The 22276-nt window shown below is 40.0% G+C and overlaps 1 protein-coding gene across 1 annotated transcript in view; it reads right to left on the minus strand.

The window, feature by feature from the left end:
- Positions 1 to 226: 226 nt before the first annotated feature.
- The window catches only part of BPGM (bisphosphoglycerate mutase), a 28959-nt gene continuing 6909 nt past the window's right edge, over positions 227 to 22276 (minus strand). Inside the window, exons 2-3 of the mRNA XM_010947515.3 lie at positions 16971 to 17632; positions 227 to 2296 (exon numbers count right to left, since the gene is read on the minus strand). Of these exons, the coding sequence (XP_010945817.1) occupies positions 2118 to 2296; positions 16971 to 17571 (780 nt within the window). The 5' untranslated portion in view covers positions 17572 to 17632 and the 3' untranslated portion in view covers positions 227 to 2117. The remainder of the gene's footprint in view (positions 2297 to 16970; positions 17633 to 22276) is intronic.

The following is a 22276-nucleotide window of genomic DNA, read 5'->3' on the forward strand; positions in this document are numbered from 1 at the left end:
CAAATTACTAGATAAGTTACTACCTCTTTAAGGAAAAAAAAAAAAAAAAAACCCTCCTTTTTTTTTTGTCCCAGTTAGACATAGTACAGAAGGATTCCAAGATGAGGATATAGGAAGCCTTCAAGATACATACATCCAAAATTCTAAGCCATGCAACAAAAACAGGTTCACTCGGTGGTCTCAAGACTGAAGTGCTGGAGTTGTTAAAAATAATTTTACATAAAAGTTTTCATAAATAGCTCTTCATTTATTTCAGCCAAGATCTCAAAAAACAATGAAACCAAATTGTACCAGAAAGTGTCAGCAAAAATTATCCCTATCTTAGGAAGCCTGTGAGATTCCAAGGTGACTGGGTGTGAGCACAGCTTTGTGCGCAGAAGCACATCATGCTGCCAGGGGTCCTCTGGCGGTGGACGTCTAGATGCAGGACAAGGGAAGGATCCAACTCTAGGATCTTGAGCTGCGTTAAGACATGATCACCACTTGGGCTGGAAAATTCAGAGGCCAATTCCAGAGAGGAAGCTGTCCAAAAATGGTCTGAGTTGCAACTTAGCCATAGGTTTGGAATTCTAGGAAGATCTGGAAGTTGCATTCTTGGTCTTGATCTCTGAATTCTAAAGAGCGTTATTTGGTTAGGCAGCAGGACTGTGAAAAGAAGAACTGCCGTGGAGAAACCAGAAGTCAGTCAGAAATGTAAAGCATCCACACTCCGCGTCCTTATGCATCACAGACGTGGGTGGCTGTGAGCAAACCAGGTTCATCTCTTCTTTTCAGCCATCTTCATCAGCAGATGCTCTAGGTCTTGATTTAAGGATCAGTGGAGACCAAGCAGTAGCAAGCGTTTAAGAATTAGTTTCCTTCTAATGCCAGTTTGACTATAAAATGGATACAAATAAACTAATCCACCAATGGAAAACCGTGAAAAATTGGTGACATCTCTTAACAGCTATTACAGTTGTAAATTGTTTACATGACTTTATCATTGAAATATATTTTACTTGCTTTGAAATAAGGTGAGAGCTTAAAGAAAGGATGACTTACATATCTAAAAACATTCTGCATCATTAAGATTGATAAGCAGCCAATTCTGTCTGTGGCCTACCCTGAATACTCCAGTCTACAAACCATAATGTTATATCTCCAGCAGATAAAGAACAAATGTATGTGACAAGTGAAAAACATTACACTCACTATATCCTACCTTCCCCCTGACCTGACCCTTCAATTTATAGAGAATTAAGAGTATCTGTGTGTTGAAATAAGCACAACTGTTTGTGCTACAGGAAGAGCAGAGGTTAGTTCAGGAGCCTTCATCTAATATTTATGAAACATACGAAAACACTTGGGGGTATCACTTTCAGTCACATTCCTTATTTTTAAACCAATTTTAAGTACCTGAGGATCAAAGTTAAAAAAAAGAGAGAGAGAGAGAACACAAGCAGCTATAGCTGTCTACATGCTGCTGCTTCTAGCAGCCAAAAAGGAATTCCACCAAAAGTCAAACAGGATGTTTCCAGACTAGAGACAAGGCAAAGGGCCTTGTTGTTTGTTGTTGGCTGTCTTGGAGGAATCCATCTATGACTTTCCCATTTAATGGGCCTCTGGTCTTAACTGTCAAAGCATCCCTTTTCCTAGAGGAAAAGACTAGTAATAAATACTTCAGTATAGCATATTATTTAATATCTTCTTACTATCATCCCAGAAAGTCTCAATACAAGTAAAAGTAATCTACTTATTGGAGTACGTAGTGCCTGTCCATGATGACTCAATACTGATTTACTGAATGAGGAATACCTTAAACTTTACCTCCACTTGCTGCTCTCCCGTCTCAGAAACTTATGACACTGATTAAGCCCCACTGGTTACTACTTAGTGACTAATTCAAACGGGGCCAGCAGGAGCTAATGCATAAGGCTTATGACATAAGCACTCAGGCATCCTAAACCCTATATCTGGGCCACATAAGTTACCTAGTTACCTATACAAACTCTAGCCCACAGCTTAGATCTGAAAAAATCAGGAAAAATCAGAGGGGGAAAAAAAAAGAGATCAGCACCCATAACACACTGCATGCTACTCCTTCTGCAGCTATTCGGAGCCCGCACTTGGGAAAGACTTTATTTGTCAGCTCGTTTTACTTTTCCTTGATCGTCTACTTTCTTAATGGCTGCCTGGATAGCTTCTTGGTCACCCAGGAACTGGTGAGGCCCAACAGCATGCAGGTTCGCGTCCAGTTCCAGGAGAATGGGGACTCCAGTAGGAAGAGTAATGTTGATAATGTCTTCATCTGAGATACCTGAAGATGAAGAGAGGAAGGAACAAGGCATTAAAGACAATGCAGGAGGAAGCTCTGTTTAATTGTTTAAGTGCACATTTACTTAGTCCCATATTAACTGCATGTTTGGAACCACAACAGATACTGTGAGGGATTCCAGTTATGGTTGCTGGAAACCAAGGACTTCCCATAAGTTTAAAAAAAAAAAAGCTAAGACAAAAATTCACATTACATCAACTCTTTGGACAGTAAATACCTTTTGGGGGCCACCTGTTCTTGGTTGTCTTCTATCTAAATTTTAAAGGAGTGAAAATTATTCTCTCCATAACTACATTTGTAGAACTGGTTTTCCACAGAAATCAATCTTGAAAAATCTGAAAGTGAATTAGGAAGGTTTTCTGGTTTTTTCCTTTTATACATTGTCCCCACCTTGGCTAAAATTAACCTCTGGATGTGGTTCAGGTGATTAGAAAGTTGTTGGTCTTCCAACACTGAGCGAGCATGCAATGCCCTGGGCTAGATCCAGTCAAGGAGGAACACTTCCTAGATTCGTAGGAAGCACAGTCAAGGGGAATTAGGAAAGGACTGATGGGCAGGACTTGGGAACAGGACTTGTTCTCTTGTCATACCTTAACATCCCACCTGCTAGGAGAAGAAGGTATGTGTAATGGACAAATCACCTTCAATTCTTTTTTAAATAATCTGAATCATAGGTTGTTCAACTTTGACCAGAAGAGTTGGAGTTGTAGTAAGGGTAGTAGCAGCAGTGGTGGTAAGATGTTTATTATCAGTTATGAGTGCTTTTAACAATAAGCAGCCAACACGGACTGAGGACATTCCACATGCCAGGTCCTCTTCTAAGTACTTAATGTGTATGAACTTATCTGATCGTCACTGCAATCCTAGGAAGATATGCACTATTATTTTTCCATGTAGCAATTTCTGACACAGAGTGGTTAAACAAGCAACTCAAGATCACACACAGTAAAGAACAAAGCTTGGATTTAAACCCAGGTATCTGTTACTACTGTACAATGTCATGCCTTTCAAGTTTCTCTGAATAAAAAACCAGGAAAGAGAAGAGAGGAGACCTAAAGAGATGAAGTTAAGTTAATTAAAAGGCAACCGAAACTATTCAAATTATCTACTTTAACATACACACTTATTACACAGACTTCTAAATTCTAACCATATGATTCTGCTCTATGTTAACAAAAAAGACCTAGGTAGATCAAGTTCTGAGAGCAGTTCAAGGGTCCATCTTTACTTGGAAGGTGATGATGGCAGAATAAGTTATTAGCAGTTAACTATCAATACACCTCATCATTTTAATTAACCAATGGTCATAACTATGAACACTAGCCACAGAATCACAGTACTGGGTTCCAACCACTAGGGTGATTCTTTATTAGAATTTCATTTCTAGGTCCAGAAGAGCTACCTAAGAACTCTTATACACAATCATATACTCAAACAGCTATGAAACGATAGAAGGAATCCTAACTTGGAAGTCAGACCCCTTCCAAGTACACAACCCATCTTCTCCTCTGCCAGTCCCCTTCAATATACTAACTCGTATATAGTTTTAGGCAAGTAACTTCTCTGGGCCTCCATTCCTTCTGTCAAGTTAAGAAAAGAAACACACACTCTTCCTCTACCACCATTACAAAGGGTGTAGGGTAGGAGGAATGGACTTAAAAGAGAACATGCATGGCGGGGGTGGGTATAGCTCCGTGGCAGAACACGTGCTTAGCACGCACGAGGTCCTGGGTTCAATCCCAGTACCTCCATTAAAAAAAAGAAAGAGAACATACACGGAACAGTATAGCACAACAAGTGTTTCTTCTTTCTCTACAAGGAACTCTCTTCTAGGTAGAAGATTTAAAGGGTAGGCTACTAGGGGGTAGGGTATAACTCAGTGGTAGAGTGCATGCTTAGCATGCACAGGTCCTGGGTTCAATCCCCAGTACCTCCATTAAAAAATAATAATAATAAATAAATGAATAAATAAGCCTAATTACCCCACACACACAAAAATAAAATAAAAATAAAGGGTAGGCTACTGAAATACTACTTTGTCCTGCTAAGCCCCTATCCCCACACTGCAACCGTACACAAGATTACCATTCCAAACTAAAGCTGGCAAGAAAAGATAAATTCAGACCAGACAGTCAGCTGTTTAGCTGGGAGATGACTGCCTTGGCTTCTAAGAGCCCTCTGGCTCTGTCAGGTCAGATCTGTCAGCCGGACACATCCCTTGAATACAGCCAGAATGGAATTCAACAGCATGCAGTTCAGAGCCAGGTGACCACCAAGGATATAGAGAAACTGGAATTCTAATACACTGTAAAATTAAGCGTATAAAATGCTGGGGAATCTTTGGAAAAACAATCTGGCAATTCCTCAGTGAAGCACAGAATTACCTACCATGTGACCCAACAATTTCCTAGGTATAAAACCAAGAGAAATGAGTACATGTCCCCACAAAAACCTGTACACGAAGCCTCACATAAGCATTATACGTAACAGACAAAAACTGGAAACAGCCTAAATGTCCGTAAACTGAATGGATAAATTAAAAGCAATATATCCATACAATGCAATAGTATTTATCAATAAAAAGGAATGAAGTGCTGATACATTGCTAAACACTGATGACCCTTGAAAACAGTACACCAAGTGAAAGGAGGCAGTCACAATGGAGGACATATTGTATGATTCCACTTCTATGAAATGTCCAGAATAGGAAAATCTATAGTGACATAAATAGATCTGTGCTTGCCTAGGGCTGGAGGGAACGGGAGGACTGGGAAGTGACAGCGAGGTATAGGGTTTCTTTTGAGGGTAATGAAAATGTTCTGAAATTGACTGTGGTGATAGATGGACAACTCTCTGAATATACAACTCTGTGAAAAGCCACTGAACTGTACATTTTAAATGGGCGAACTGTATGGTATGTGAATTATATTTCAATAAATCTGTTTAAAAAAAAAAACCCAGAAAACAGATCCAGAGAAGTTAAATAAAACTGCTCAAGTCACAAGACTGTCAAGGTAGTAAATACTGGACTTGTTTTGTTTTTAATTCCCAAATCCCAGGACTTCAACTCTGGTCATCTGACTTGTTGAGAGCTGTTTCCACCACAGCATAAGGAGAGAGGGGAAAGTTTGTGTTCATGCACTGCCCTTGTGAAAGGCTGAGAGCTAACTGGACACCAGCACCCGGTATTCTCATGTTTTCAAGACTAGTAAAGGGAAAAGCAGATTTGTCTGATCCCCTTGAAATAGCTAACACGCTGGGATCATGATGGGAGGTTTAGGGGTTGCAGTCTATGACCTCAGAAAAGAGTTCTAGGTCTTTGGGGGACACATGGAACTCATTTGACCATGGCTTCATTTCAAAGCAGATCTAACAAGCCCTTTCTTTAAAAGCACCACTCTCAAGCTCATGTCTATGGCTTAGATAACAACCCACTTTTGTGCAGGATCATATCAAAGAGTCAACTAAACAAAGGCCTATATACGAGAATTGTAACATTTCACCTATAAAGAAAGGAGAGCTCAACAAAAATAGAAATGTTTCCAATAAACAGATTAAAGTTGACATTCCACTTTAATGACTACTCAAGCCATTCACACAGCAGACTAATTACTTATAAATATTTAAGATACTTAGACTAGTTAATAATCAGTCAATAAGACTTAAGCGACTGCAGTTTTAAAATAACAAATTAGGAAAAACCACAATGAAGCCATTACTCATTACTGAATTTGGGCATAAGCCACATTCTTTGTCCTCAGAAAGTTAAGCAAGCAGAACTCCTAAGGCTAGAATAATGCATCTGCACTGGATTAAACCAAACTGAATCAATACTATATTATGTAATATCATAGTACAAACTCATTAACTGGAACATCATATAGAAGTTAAAATGAGTGGCCAGATATCACATCCTTCGTCTGATAACTGGCTTAAATTTTTTAATACAGCATCCAAGAATGTTCTGAAGGGAAACATTTACTCCTGCATCAACCCCTCTCCATCACTCCCTCTCTGTAGCTAACCCTTCTCCAACTCCCAACCATTGTCTTTAATTTTTTTTTAATTTTTAACTTATTTTTGGGGGGAGAGGTAATTTATTTTATTTATTTGTTTGTTTATTTTTAGTGGAGGTACAGGGGATTGAACCCCAGACCTCGTACATGCTAAGCATGCACTCTACCACTTCAGCTATACCCTCCCTCAACATCATCTTTCATTTTTGAAACATCATGTAGAAGCATCTGGGAGTTAACTGCAATCCATTTAAATGACTGGGATATTTCAAGCAAGAAATAATGAAAGTTCAGTGCTAAGTCAAAGGAGTAACTCAAAGCCAACAATTCAGATTTCATTTTCTGCAAACAGAGCTAACTTCAGGAAGTTAAACCTGTACCTAGGATGACTCCCCTGAGTCACTGTAGCAGGAACAGGAACCGTGGTCATTAAGATCATTGCATGTACTCTACGGTAGCATTCCCACTTCACCTTCTGTTAGAGGTAGCTGTGCAAATGCTCACTTCTCCCACCAGGATTGTAAGTCCCTTGAGTACAGGGACCACATTTTCTCCACCCTTGTGTCACCCATGCTCCTAGAATAGTGTCTTACACACTGCAAGAATTGAGTAAATGCTTGTTCAACTGTAAGGAACTCTATCATGTGTTGGCTGCTAGGATCCAGAAATTATTTAGCTTTATGATCCAACAGTCCAACTATATGTATTATATGAATCCACTTCTTATCTATAAATAAAGACTATTAGGAATAAAATATTAACTAAAAACTTTAACCCACGAAGCCTCTATGTGAAAGCACTTGGAGGACTTTGTCAGGGGTATAGGATTGGCTCAGTTTTAGAAAGAGATCAAAATGGAGACGTTTGTGCCTCAGAAATTACGACTGTGTGTGTCCAATTCTAGGTGCTGTATCCGTACCAAAGAATACTGCAGTTCCTGATTTAATGGCCCCTCAGCACACAGCTGAAATGAACGAATCCGAACTCTCTGAGCTTTCAAATTAAATCTAGTCTTTCACTGTTGAAGCCTTGATTAATGATTGTGTTTCCTTTATTATCTTACTAAGAGAAAAAGAGAAGGTTAAAAAGGCTGGGAAAAAAGGTTATTTGCATTTAGTGCTCATAAAGTAAACAATTCAAAATAAATTTGTCTTCTATATATTTTCTTTGGTTTTCTCCAAATTGTTTGCTCAAAATCTTTTGAGTATCAAGAAACAAGAGAAAAGATGCTCAGGGAGACAGATTTGTTACAGGACAAGAGGAAACTCCAAATCTATAATGTATATTTTGGGGAATTACAGAAAGAGAGAAACAACTCATTTGGGATCAAATCATTCTACTGTGAGTTGCTACCCATGCCCCACTTTCCTTTCCCAATCAAATAAGTCACAATTCAAACCCCCACAATGGGCGATTTGTGGTAAGAATTCTGTATTCCTCTATGGCCAAAATAAGAGTTGACACAAGATTCTGAATTTCATAAATGATTTTCCTATTTGTGATGATAATTCTTTTAGGTCTGAATGTTATATATGCACAACTTCAAGAACAATTGGAAAGAGGTTATTTGAATAGTGTAACATGACAGATAACAGCCTCTAATTTAGAATAAGGAAGAGGGAAGAATCCATTGTTCATTGAATTTTATAGTTAAATGGCCTACAACTTTTAAAAATGAAGATTTCTATAAATCATTACACTGACAGTAAGAGAAAACTTAACCATACCACTAGATAAGAACTAGCTTCACAGAAGAGAGGCCTGACTTCGCTGCTTCTGAAAATATCCCAAGATGAAATGCCAAAGGTGACGGACTTGTCAGTCCCCGTCCCCTTGGAAAGTGCTGGCTGACTTTTCCTCCTTGACTTTCTAATTCCACCTCACCACGTCTTTGCCTTCTTATGTGTGCAGCTGCACACAGTTCTTCAGTGGTCAAGTCTGCCCATCCTGCACACCACTCTTATGCTAAACTTGAAACTGCCCAGTCCTGTGCTTGAACCCAGACTAAACAACTGACTTCCGCTGGCGAGACGCAAACTACATCCAATGTTTCAGTTCAGTACCTGGCTGTTCCTTCACTGTGGGCCAGCAGGAAACAAACAGGAAGTGATTATGCCAACCACAGAGAAAGAAACACACGCCCGTCTGGAACACTATGGAACAGGGTGCTGTTAGATGCTAAACCTGGGTTAGGAGTTTTCATGGTGGTGCTTTATGAGAGCTGGGCCCTGCTTTAATCTGGACTTGTGAGTGCAGCAGAGGTTAAGTGTTTCAGTTACCAAAAGTCAGGAAAGCAGTCCTTTAAGTAGGAATTTTCTTACTGTAAAATATTTCTTATGTCTGTTTTAAGTCTCCTTTCTTCTAAAGGGATTAAGAACTACTATCAAGTTAAAAGTAAAGCAATCCATGGGACTACACCAAACTGAAAAGCTTTTGCACAGAGAAGCAAACTATCAACAAAACAAAAAGGTAGCACTCTGAATGGAAAAGTATATTTGCAAACGATACATCCAATAAGGGGTTCATATCCAGAATAAACAGAACTCACACAACTCAATACAAAAAAAACAACCTGATTAAAAAATGGGCAGACGACCTGAATAGACATTTTCCAAAGAAGACATACAATGCCCAACAGATACATGAGAAGATACTAAACAATAACAATCAAATAGGGAAATTCAAATTAAAACCACAATGAGATACTACCTCACAGCTGTCAGAATGGCTACCATCAAAAAGACAACACGTAACAAGTGCTGGCAAGGATGTGGAGAAAACGGAACCCTGTGCACTGTTGGTGGGATTGTGAATTGGTGCAGCCACTGTGGAAAACAGCATGGAGGTTCTTCGAAAACTTAAAAATAGAACTACCATGTGATCTAGCAATTTCATTTCTGGGTATTTATCCAAAAAAAACAAAAACACTAATTCAAAAAGAATATATGCACACCAATGTTCACTGCAGCATTACTTACAATAGCCAAGATATGGAAACAAACTAAGTGTTCATTAATCGATGAATGGATAGAGAAGATACAGTGCATATTATGGAATACTACTCAGCCATAAAAAATTAAACCTTGCCATTCCTGACAACATGGATGGATCTAGAGGATATTAAGATATGTGAAATAAGTCACAGGAAGACAAATACTGTTTGATCTTATATGTGGAATCTAGAAAGCAAAACAAACAAAAGAAAATGAAAACAAACTTACAGATACAGAGAAAAAAATGGGTGGTTGCTAGATGGGAGGGAGGTCGGGGATGACATAGGTAATTAAGAAGTACAAACCTCCAGTTATACAGTAAATAAGCTGTGAGGATGCAATATACAGCATAAGGAAAATGGTCAATAATACTGTAATAACTTTGTATGGGGACAGATGGTTTCTAGACTTAACATTGTGATCATTTCACAATGTATGCAAATACCAAGTCACTATGTAGTACACATGAAGCTAACATAATATTGTACATCAACTATATTGCAATAAAAACAAATAAATAATAAAAATAAATAGAAATAAAGCAATCCCAAAGTTATATATAATTTATAGAGAAAGATATTCTATAATTTGATAGGGTAGAGACCTTCCTCATGAGACAAGAAGCCTATCCCAAGCACTGACGTGTGGTTCCTGTGTTCGCAATTCTTATACATGAGAGTCACTAGCTCCGAATCAGTAACCCTTGCCTCTCACTGTATTATCTCCTGCATTGACTCCAGGAGGTCCTTGCTGACCTGCTCCTAGACTAGGTGATTGTGAGAAGAAAAAAGGACAGATGGAAGACCCAAGTAAGGCTACAGAATTTGGGGACAAACAAGCAGAAATAGTTCTGGTGCAGAAAAACCTTTACTGGAGGAGCTCACAACCTGAGTATAAAATTTCACAGTCCGCAGCTAATACATAACTTCTTATGAAGAAGGACTTTAATAGGTAATTCCTTAAACTGTCCACGGTTTAGGTACTCAATAAAGTCAGCACCAGTTACTCCTCCAGAAAGCCCAACAATGCCCTCCAGGTCAGTTTCCAAAGGCAAAGGTACAAAGCAACCCATTTAATTCTACTAATTGACAATCAAACTCATCTAGTCTATTGTTTGTGAAACAAAAAGCAAGGTCCCCATTGGGACAATGGTCATCTCACTGGATAAATGCAGGTCTTTTTAAATTAAGGAATAATTTACATACAGTAAAATTCACCCTTTTTAGTACAGAATAGTCCTACCCTCCCCTCCAATTTCCTTGTGCCTCTTTGCAGCCTCCCCTCCCCCCACTGATCTGTTTTCTGACCAGACAGTCTTGCCTTTTCCTGAATGACATATAAATGGAATCATAAAATGCTTAGGGCTTTTTGTTTTGTTTTGCTTTTAAAAAAATCCCATAAATTTATTTTCTCACAATTCTGTAGATATCAAGGTGGGTTTTTCTGTTTGTTTGTTTTTCTTTCTTTCTTTTTTTTTTTTCCCCTGGGGCCTCTCTCCTTGGCTTGTAGCTGGCTGTCATCTCCTTATGTCTTCACATGGTCTCCTCTCTGCATGTGTCTGTGCCCAAATTTCCTTTTCTTATAAAGACACTAATCATATCAGATTAGGGCCACCCTAATGGCCTCATTACTTCTTTAAAGACCCCATCTCCATATATAGTCATATTCTGAGGCATTGGGGGTAAGGACTTCAACAGGTGAATTTTCAATAAAATGCTTTTTGAGCCTGGTTTCTTTCACTCAGCACAATGCAGTTGAGATTCATCCATGGTGTTGAGTCTATCAGTAGTTTGCTCCTTTTAATTAAAGCAGTTTCTTTATGCAAAATAGCTTAGTGATCAATGATTGCTTAAATGAAAATTTAAGCATATGATCTAGCTACACTAAGCAGCAGAGTAAAACAAAGCAATGAACCACAGCTTTCCAGTGAGTTCAGAGACTTGTTCTGGTTCTTACAAGAAATCAGATATGTATGTAAAATGCCTAGAACTGTGATTAGCACATAGTGTGCACTCAATAAAAAGGGCCACCTTGTATAGCTGTATTAGGGGGTGCCATTCACACACCACAATGTTAGGGTAACAGCAATAATAATTTAAGACTCAATTACTTTTCTATGGTTTACCTGCCAAAGATGCTTTTGACTCAGCTTCTTACCATATAGTATTCCAAACAGAATAGATCAAGGAAGGGCTACTTTTCAGAACAAATTTTAAAACAAAAAAGCCCAGGTGGTAATCGTGTATGGAGACTCCATGAACTGAGTTTGGGTGGAGCTGAAGACTCCAACTAATTATCCGGATCATGGCTAAGCCATCTGAGGTCCACCTGGGTTTCATTTTCCTTCAACAGCACCTGTCTTCTTCTCCACAAATGGAAGATGTGTCAGGAAGGATTTGACTGTCTATAGGGTAAAATCATAGCACCAAATAGTTGAGAAAAAAAAAATAACATCTTAAGAACTAACAGTCTCCGTTATTGAGATATTTAACAATCTAGAGTAGCTGAGTAACTCTAGCATATTCTTAGCAGAAAGATCTTAAGGCACTTGGAGATTTCAGGGTAGGCCAATATCTTAATTAGTTATCTATCATTGTTCCTACCCCAACTTTACAGTCTTTAAACAATAAAGTGTTTTTATGATATAATAGCATGCTGTCATTGATTTGATGAGTTACCACACTTCTTCCCAGCAGAAATACATTAAGTCTATTAAGCAGTTTAAGGAAAAGATGGGAAAAATTGCCCACTTCCTTGGAAGACCTTGTTTAGGGGAGAATTTTACATAGACATACCTAGAAAACACGACTAGGGATCAGATCAATCCACAACACATTTTTAATTTTGTGACAAATGCAAAGAATTTAGCAACTTTTGTATTTATAGGAAATATGGAAACTGGTCACACCCATTTCAGAGATTCAGTCTTAATACAGGTGAAAGCTTTATAATAAGGTGACCAGATAATTTATCATCTAAGCCAGGGCATTTTTGAAAGTGAAAAGAGATGCTACTAATAATCACACTGGGATAACAGGTATTAACCAGAAAATGGGGAGTGTATAGTCATAAAAATTTATAGTAAAAATAAATTGGTAATTAAGATGGAAAATTTTATGGCATTTCTTTAATGCAATAAACACATACACACACAAATAAACTGGTCAATAATCCTTCCTATAAAGCAAAAATCTATTATCTTTCCCTTAAAGTAAGAAAGATTTACTGAATTTTTGGAGTCTTAAAAAGTCAGCATCCAAATTCAATAGAATATTTTCTTTTGAATTGGGAATTTATCAAGTACCACATGAAGCCCTCCAACACGAGCTCTGGAAAGCTGGACATGCAAGACAAGAGGACTGATGTTGGAATTCCTACTCCAGTGAGCATTTACATCTAGAATAAATTTTAGAAAAGCTGAAATGTCACTAAATTAACAGAAATGACATGGAAGAAATAACATATACTGTTTCTTCTAATCTTTGGGAAAATCACTTATGCTTAGTTCTTAAAGCTGTGATATGAATACCTGGATCTTATTTTTCAATATACACTCTAAGAGAAATTCCACTAGTAGAGATTAGCATTTAGAGCACTCCTAAGACAAGAAATGATAATTATTTTATGATGTAATCCTAAAATCTAGTGCAGCTGTTGGGGGAGGATATAGCTCAGTGGTAGAGTGCATGCCTAACATGCACAAGGTCCTGGGTTCTCTCCCCAGTACCTCCATTACAAATAAATAAATAAATACCTGATTACCTCCTCCCCCAAAATAAAAAAATATCTAGTGCCGTCTACCTCAGGAACATGAAGTAATTCTTCCATGTTAGGCATGGAAGTTACTATAGGGAATCATAGCAACATCAAAGAACTTGATGAACCATAACAGTAGTACCACCAGGGGGTACTCTAGACCAAAAAGGAACAAAGTTGTTCTCATATCCAAGATGGGTGAGCCAGGATTGCAAACCACTCTTGTTTTCTTATGGACAAATTGTAATCGTTACTCCTCCTCATTTGTTTCCCCAGCTATTGGCTTGTGTCTAATGGCATATTCTGGCTTTTCTGCCATTTTTACCCCTGAAAGTCTACCATCCTCCCTGGCCACTAACGCTACCATTTCCATTCCCTTTTTCCCTCCGTACACCAACCTTCTCCTCTCTTGTAAACATCCGCCAGCCTTACACCTTTCTCTACACATACTTCCTACTCTCTTGGTACAATTCACCTCTTCTAACGCGAATATCACTATTTTAAATCAATTATTCCCTAAATAAAAATATTTTCTATATATCCTATTTATAGTGATAAGAATAGGAATTATAATTTAAGGTTGCTTCTATTTCACTAATCTCTGAAAGGTAATTTAGTTCTATACATCCAACTTAAAAAAAAAATACATACCTTTAAGAAGTTACATGAAGCTTGAGGACAAGTGCCTGCTAATTTCTCAGCAATCTCCATAAGTCCATTTCTGCCCCAGTGGTTAAAGCTGTGTTTTAATTTTTTTCTTTATTCTATACTGTGCATCCATGCATGACTACTTTGTTATCTATCACTTCCATGTATTTGCCCTAAACTATTGCTTTCTAGGCCAATGTCAAGTCCTTTCATATTTAACCCTCACTGATTAAATTATTTTGTAGCTTTAATGAGATAATTTACATACCATACAATTCACCCACTTAACATGTACTATTCAATGGCTTTTAGTGTATTCAGAGTTGTGCAACCATCACCACAATCAATTTTAGAACATTTTCACCACTCTGACAAGAAACCCTGTACCTACTAGTAATTACTGTTCATCCCACCTCTCTTCCCTCTCCACCCTAGCCCTAGGAAACAATCTATTTTCTTTCTCTATGGATTTGCCTATTCTGGAGATTTTATATAAATATAACACTATAATATGTGACCCTCTGTGACTGGCTTCTTTCATGTAATAATTATTTCAGGGTTCATCCATGTTATAGCATGTGTCAGTACTTCATTTTTTATTGCTGAATAACACTTAATTGTATAGATATACCACATTTAATATATCCAATCACCCGTTGATGGGCATTTGGATTGTTTCCACATTTGGCTATTATGAATAATACTGCTTTGAAGGTTTGTGTACAAGTTTTTGAGTGGATATACGTTTTCATTTCTCTTAAGTATTGTTATGAGTTGAACTGTATCCCCCCCAAAAAAGATATGTTGAAGTTAACCTCCAGGACCTCAGAATATGACCTTGTCTGGAAATGGGTCTTTATAGAGGTAATCAAGTTAAAATGAGGCCCCTGGGGTAGGTCCTAGTCCAGTATTATTGGTGTCCTTATAAAAGGAAAAACAGACAAAAAACAGACACATGCAGAGAGAACACCAAGTGAAGACAGAGGGTTGCACTGATGCATCTGCAAACCAAAGAATGTTAAAGATTTCTGGCAAACAGCAGAAACTACAAGAGGCAAGAAAGGATTCTCTCCTGGAGCCATTAGAGAGAGCAGGACCGTTGATTTAGGACTTCCGGCTCTAAGAACTATGGGAAAATTAACTGTTGGTTCAAGCCACCCAGTTTTTGGTACTTTGTTAAAGTAGACCTAGGCAATGAATATAGGTATGTACCCAGGAGGGGAACTGCTGGATCATATGGTAACCCTATGCTTCACCACAAGGAACTGCCAGATTGTTTTCCAATTTGATTTTTTCAATAAATTATTAATGGTTTCAAAACCTCCCTCAAATATATAGAAAGTCAGCTTTTCTGTGGGTTACCTTGCCCTCCACAGGGAATTCTCCCTCCGTCCCCACATGGTGACAGTCTTCTTCACCACCCTTTGTTAAACCTTCCTCGTTCTTTCAAAAAAGAACAGAAACAAACAGTTAAATCACCAATGCTAGCAGGGGGGATATCTAGAACAGGCTCTGGTTGCGGCTGCAGAATAATCTAAGCGATCTAACCTGAAGACAGGTAAAGAGTAAATGGTACTAAACAGCGTGAAATTGTCCTTGAAAGGAGATTTCCTAGCTGAGATGGGGAAGAAAAGAGGATCCTGAAGGAGACAATGGTATTTTTTTAGGTAACGGAGCCTGGCCGCAAAGAGATCTCAGTCTCATCTCTGGAAAAAAGGTGTTGGCCTGGTGAGATGGAATACATCTTCTAGCAGAAACTTTAAAATTCTGAATTTTAGTGTTGCTGTCTCAGGAGGAGCCTCAACTCCTCTTCAAACAATAACGTACTACCATCCAGCAATGACGAAGTGATGTGTAGATACCTAATCAAATATCTGACTATTCTGAACAAGGAAGAGTAGAACCCTTTATATAGTTGAGTAAATAAAATACACACACACACACACACACACTCACACACACAAACAGATCAAGCACTATGTCTGGCCAACAAAGTTTTTAACAGCCAATGAAGTCTGTATATTTTAGATCTCTGCACAACTAATGCATATCAGGTATATGAGTAATGACTGGGCTCTTGGCCATGTTATAAAAATTAGGGGGAAAAACACATACAGAAAGGTTTACATTAAAATCTCATAAAGACCACTTCATTTTGTTAACAATAACCTATTTTCACTTATTTCACAATGTCAACCTTTTCATTTTTTTTCACAGCCTTGAATAGAAAAGTAAAGCAGACTGAAAAGGAATGTTGGAGAAATGCATTCTAATGCATTCTAACTGCTGACAGTGATGACAGACAGGAAAACACCAGACAGAGCAGATCACTCAAAATGCACCACCGTCCAGGATTATTTAGTGAAGGGAGAGAGGGGGGTGAGAAACCCCCAGAAGGCATCAAAGTGCGATCACAGTGTAATCACTGGTGCCCAACATGGCAAGCTCAAGGCCTCAGAAGAGTTCGTTTAGTTCATGTTACTTAAAAGGAAGGTAACAATACAGAACCTTTTAGAATACAACATCAAGGAGTTAAAATAAAATTAAGGCTCCTGATTATCTCCAGTAAGCCATCCTTTTACTTTCCTTCCCCCGAACTTTCTTCCAATCAATGGCTAATGGTCTGGGAAGAGAAGACTGGAACAAACCAACTATTCAGAAAACCTAGGTCTGAAAACACAGCCATGACGGTTTAAAGTTGCAAGAACGTGAACAAAACTCAAGCCTATATAATTTTACTTATCTTGAAAGACTCAAAAAAAAATTTACCTGGGGTACCATTTCTACAGAAATTTTTTCCCTCCCTAGCCTCCTCTTAATCTTGTTACAACAAAAGCCACGTGATCTTTTAGATCAGTGGTTCTCAAAGTGGAGAACCCCACGCAGCAGCATCAGCCGCACCTGAAAACTTCTTAGAAATGCGAATTATCAGGCCATACCCCAGGCCTACTGACTGAGGAACTGCAAGGGTGGGGCCAGCAACCTGTGGTGGTGGGAATGCTCCCTCCCTCCAGGTGATTATGATGCCAATTAAAGTTAAAGAATCACTGCTTCAGATAATATGGGTAAAAGGCCCAGGATTTCTGATTGATAGAACAAAATGATTCTTAAAAGACTTAAAGGACAAAAGGTAACAGGGAAGAAAACTGTGCATTCTTAGCTCAGAAACCGCGTCCTTTCTAGATTAAGGCCCAACCATAACAGCAGCAACCTTTAATAAGCAGTAGCAATAAAGATGGTTACCTTCCAGATGTTTCAGGAGTGCCCTGCTGCTATTCCCATGTGCAGATATCAGAATGGTTTTACCACTTAACACTTCAGGAGCAATCCTTTCATTCCAATAGGGAAGGAGTCTCTCCAGCACATCCTTTAAGCTTTCGGCTCGGGGCAGTCGATCCACAGGCACATCGCACACTTTATACCTCCGGTCATTGTAGATCTCGTGGTAGTAAGGATGGGTCTCGTCAATGGGCGGCGGGGTCACGTTATAGCTTCTTCTCCACAGCCTCACTTGTTCCTCGCCGTGATTCAAAGCCATCTGCTCCCTGTTGAGACCGATCAGGGCTCCGTAGTGACGCTCATTTAGACGCCAGGAGCTTTCTACAGGAACCCACTCCTGCCCCAGCTCTTCCAGGATCAGCCAGGCTGTGTGGATGGAGCGATTAAGGATGGATGTGAATACAAGATCAAACTCGAAGTTCAGCGCTTTGAGTTGCTTCCCACAGTTCCGAGCTTCCTCCAATCCATCATTGTTGAGTTTCTGATCCACCCAGCTACAGAAACGATTCTCTTTATTCCAAGCACCCTCTCCGTGCCTTAACATAATCAGTTTGTACTTGGACATCCTGACAGCGGAGCTTCCTTAGTGCTTTCAAATAGGCCAGTGTTCAGTGACAGCAATATATCTAGAAAGAGGTGAAACAAAGTCTTAAGTTATAATCTTCATTTGACTGACTACCTGGGAGTGGAAGCACAACTTTACAACAGCCTGTTTCTAAAATAAACCAGAATCATTCCTTGAACAGTTTTGACATCAGACATCTGGCAACTCACACACACTATAGCACACAGGAGCAGAGTCTACAGAGAATTAATTACAGGGAACCTAGATGACTTAAATTTTCTGATGGCTGGATAGGTTAATTGTATGACACAAAACAACAGGACACTTCATTCTAATGGTATGCTGCGCTTCCACCAGATAAAAAGGCAGTTTCTGCTTAGAGAAGAAAGGATTTAATTGAATGAGTTGTGAATGTCTAAAAGGATGACTAGTAGCTGGTAACTCCCAGCTCTTACCAGCTGACTCGAGATTGAAGGCATCCTTTTCACCTTGCTTTTCCTCTGGTGGAGGAATAAATATTTACCAGTCTCACCTTAGTATAGAAATTATTAAACATGTGAATTCAATAAACAACCACGTTCAGCTGGTTCATCATTGATTGGTGGCAACTAGCTCTCCAGTGCCACAGGCTATACCACACATAAGAAAAATCTAAGGTTCAACATTCGAACAAAGAGATTTAAATCGACATTAACACTCAATATGGTACTCACCTAAATAATCACTCACCTGCCTCAAGATAGAGTTTTTGGCAGGAATAAATCCTTAATTTGATAGCAAACAAGCTATCAAATTAAGCAGCTGAGAGATGCCGCCTGTAGAAACAGATTACCAGGAGCTGGAGGAGTGAGAGGAGGCACACTGATAACGGGGTTCTGTCTCCTCCTCCCAGCCCTTCAGCTGTCCTACACATGCAGCCTCATCTCAGCAGAGAAGGCTCTAGTAAAGGGAGGCAGGCAATCCTAAAGTGTTTCTGAACTCCCTCAGTTAAGCCACTGGCCCAGAGATCCGTGGGGCCACTCTGTCCCCTGGAGAATCTGCGGCCTGGCTGCATGGGCCTGGCTCGCTCTCCTTGCAGTGGACAGAGATCTACGCTGACAAGTGTTGCTTGTTTACGAGCCCAGCACTTTTCACCTCCAGTCCAGCGTTTTCCACGCTGGTGAGTACAGATTATGGGAACATCAGGGCCTGGTCTCCTGCCACTCTTGACAACTCCCATTAACCAGAGATTTTCTGTCCACTTAAACTGTGATTCACCCTCACTTATATAACAATCAGTGACAAAGTTAATTGGAATCTAGATCTAGTTACTTCCTTTCTTTAGTAATTCCTAGAGATTCTGGGGAGCAGGGCAGGGGGAAGTCTTTAAAATAAGGCCTCCTATTTCGGTGGAGGGCCAACAGAGGACCTGAGGGAGGGAGCAGATTGAGCTGATTTGCAAGTGGTTGAAAGGCTACAGTGGTTCAGTTTATGACTTCCCTTTCTCGTCAGGCATCAGGTGTGATGCTTTATTTAGTGCACGTGGAGCAGGGAAGCATCAGGTCACTAGAAGTGCCTGGGCTCAGGGCTCAGGTGAAGGTATCTTGCAGAGCTGAGAACTTCCAGAGGCAAAGGAATGCCTCCACCCTCAGCCCAGATGGGGCATCAAGTGGCAGAAGAACAGAGAATGGGATGAAAGACTACTGGGCTGTGTTTTGCTAGGTGATTACTGGTCCCCAGAAGCGGAATAATCATGAAACTAATGAAGCTCAAGCTTCAGGGCCCCTCACCTGAATAGATCCCTTCTGAGGTGCTGGGAGAGACCAAATGATGAATTCACATGGATGTGAGAGACAGAGGGAGAGAGAGTGAGAGGGAAAGAGGGAAAGAGGGAGTGTGTGTGTGTGTGTGTGTGTGTGTGTGTGTGTGTGTGTGTGTGTGTGTGTGTGTGTGTGTGTGTGTGTATTTAATCAGCAAAATACATTTCTGTATTGTTTTTTCAAAGAGCCCGCCCCAATCCACCAAGAAGTAGAAGCTTTAGGCCCATCAAAAACTGGATGCACCCCCATGCAACATCTACTGTTTTGGTTTAGTGGTGGTGGAGGAGGGGGATGGAGAAAAGAGAAGCTATCAGTTGTTCCTCTACCTCAGCCCTTACTGTGTCTTAACAAGCAAGACGCTCTTTACACTATACAAAGCTATTTTCCCTTCAAATGAAGAAGCCATGATGGACAGATTCTATAGGCAGAGACCCTTCATCTTCTTTTGATTATGAACTATGTGGAGGGGAAAAAATGTGTAGCAATAACATCACGAATCCTTGGGTGCCTATCACCCAGCTTTGCAGTATTTAACCTGCTATATTTGCTTATTTGTTTAAGAAATAAAGCATTTTGTTTTTACCACGTGTGTGTATACACACACACACACACACACACAGGAGCAGAGAAACAATCCTACAGCCACAAAGACTCTACAAACACACACCCTTCCCTCACTCTGGAGTACAGGGGGCTAATACAGCAATAGGTACCAAACTAGTGCATCTGTCTCAGGTCAACAGAAAGTCACTTCCCTCTCTCCTCCTTGCTGTCAACTGACTTTTCCCATTTAATTAACTGTGGAATATTTACAAAGGAGCTCTTGCAGTTTACAGTTTGGCGTCTTTATGATTTTAATCATTGTGGAAGCTAGTATAACAAGTGTTTATGAAACACACAGTGCTTTCATTTAAAGTTTAAGGCAGGGGCTGCAGGTCTCTATGGTGCAGTGCCGCTGGGCTACAGAGGTGGTGGGAACACTGGTGAACTGCAGGGAACATACATGCTTTTCCAATGGATGCAACTGGTGTACATGGATGAAGCTTTTGTATAATCTAGCCTCGCTGAGTACAGACCATTCTTAGATCTTTTCTGGAGAACAGAGAGGTGTTGGGACTGCTGAAACTGAAGACAGGCGAGGATGCAAGACTTAGAGTCAGACCACAGAGAACCTATGGATTCTGTTTTGTTTTTAGAGTAAATAAATGTCTTTTTTTAAAAAAGTGATCATTTCAGCTCCTAAAAGCTCATATAAAAAAATAAAAGGAGTAACTGCTACTTAGTTCCAGCCCATTACTCTGTGATACTGATGGACTGGGGTTCTCAGGTCTTCCAATCCTCAAAAAAACTGGAAATGTGAATTTTTGTGATATCCCATATAAATACTAGCAACTAACTTGAATACATTTTAAAAATGTGAGTTAAACCAGACACGTCTGCTAGTGTGTGACCTATGACTTAAAGGGAAAGCTCCTCTGGGCCACAGGTAAATGGGGAGCCTGTCCCCCACCCCACCTCCCCCAGGAGCTGTCGGACGCCGAGCCTCCAGGCTCTAACCCCAGCCTTCCTGTGATGTTGTCCAGCACACTCTTTCAAAGGACAGACCCTTTAATCCCCGTAGGTGCCAGACTTCCTTGTCCCTGACTCTCCCTTCACTGAACCTTTGCCAGTGCCCTGCAGAGTCCCTGCTCTGTAATCAAACTCCTACTCAACTTTGGACTCTTCTGGAATGTTTCCTCCAGCTCTCAGCTTTAACCAAGCTGAAAATGAACTGAACACAAAACCATTCCCAGGTGTCTGCTTCTCCCTTTAGTGGGGGTGTTCATGCCTCACCTCCTGGGGCAGAGGTAGCTGATGGGCAGGGTCCTGCCCCCTCTCAGTAGTATTTCCTGACCAAATGCCTCCACCCCCACCATCTTTGGGGCAGGTGGTAGGGAGCTTTGGTTCTGAGAGTCTTGAGATATTCAGCTGCAGCCCTCTTGCTCTCATTTATTAGCTACAAACTTCCTGAAAACTGAGTACCCTACTTAAAACCCTCGAATTATTTTCTGTTGATCTTAGGACACTTCAAAATTCTTAATGTGTCCTGCAAGGCTTCAGTTTTCTTTTGTTTCCTTGCACATGTCGTGTTCTTTCTGGACTCAAGACCCCTGGATCCTACACAGAAGCCTTGCCCGACACCCCTCCCCTCCACTGCCACTTCAGTCCCACCCTGCTTTGGGGAACCACTAGTTATCCTTTAGACCAGCTATGTCTAAGCCAAATGTAAAGCCAGCCACATATGTAATTTTAAAGACTCTAAAAGCCATATTAAGAAGCAAGAACAGGTGAAATTTTTATTATACATTTTATTTAACCCTGTAGGTATCATTCCAACATATGATCTATAGAAAATTCTCAATGAGGTATTCTACCTTCTTTATTCCTTAGTAAGCCTTTGAAATCTGATGTGTATTTTACACTTAAAGCACAAATCAATTTGGACTAACCATATTTTGAGGGCTCAATAGCCACATATCACCAGTGGCTACTATTCTGAATGGCGCAGCTTCAGAGCTCAGCTTAAATGTTATTTCCACTAGGCTAGTGGTTCTCAAACTCTAACGTGAATCAGAATCACCAAGAGAACTGGTTAAAACAGATTGCTGGGCCCCACTTCCAGAGCCTGAATGAGGAGGTCTGGGGCAGGCCTGAGAATCTGCATTTCTAACAAGCTTCCAGGTGATACTGATGTTGCTGGTTTGAGGACGATGCTTTGCGAACCTCTGTGGACATCTCTGCCCTTCCTTCTCACCCACTGGGAAGTGGTCAGGTGCCTCCCATAGCACCCTGCTTCACGACACTGGGTGTTGTTGTGATGGGTCACTCGTGACAGATGGCCAGCTCAACATCCGTGTGCCCTGTTA

Source organism: Camelus bactrianus, chromosome 7 (assembly GCF_048773025.1).
Source record: "Camelus bactrianus isolate YW-2024 breed Bactrian camel chromosome 7, ASM4877302v1, whole genome shotgun sequence".
Classification (NCBI taxonomy): domain Eukaryota; kingdom Metazoa; phylum Chordata; class Mammalia; order Artiodactyla; family Camelidae; genus Camelus; species Camelus bactrianus.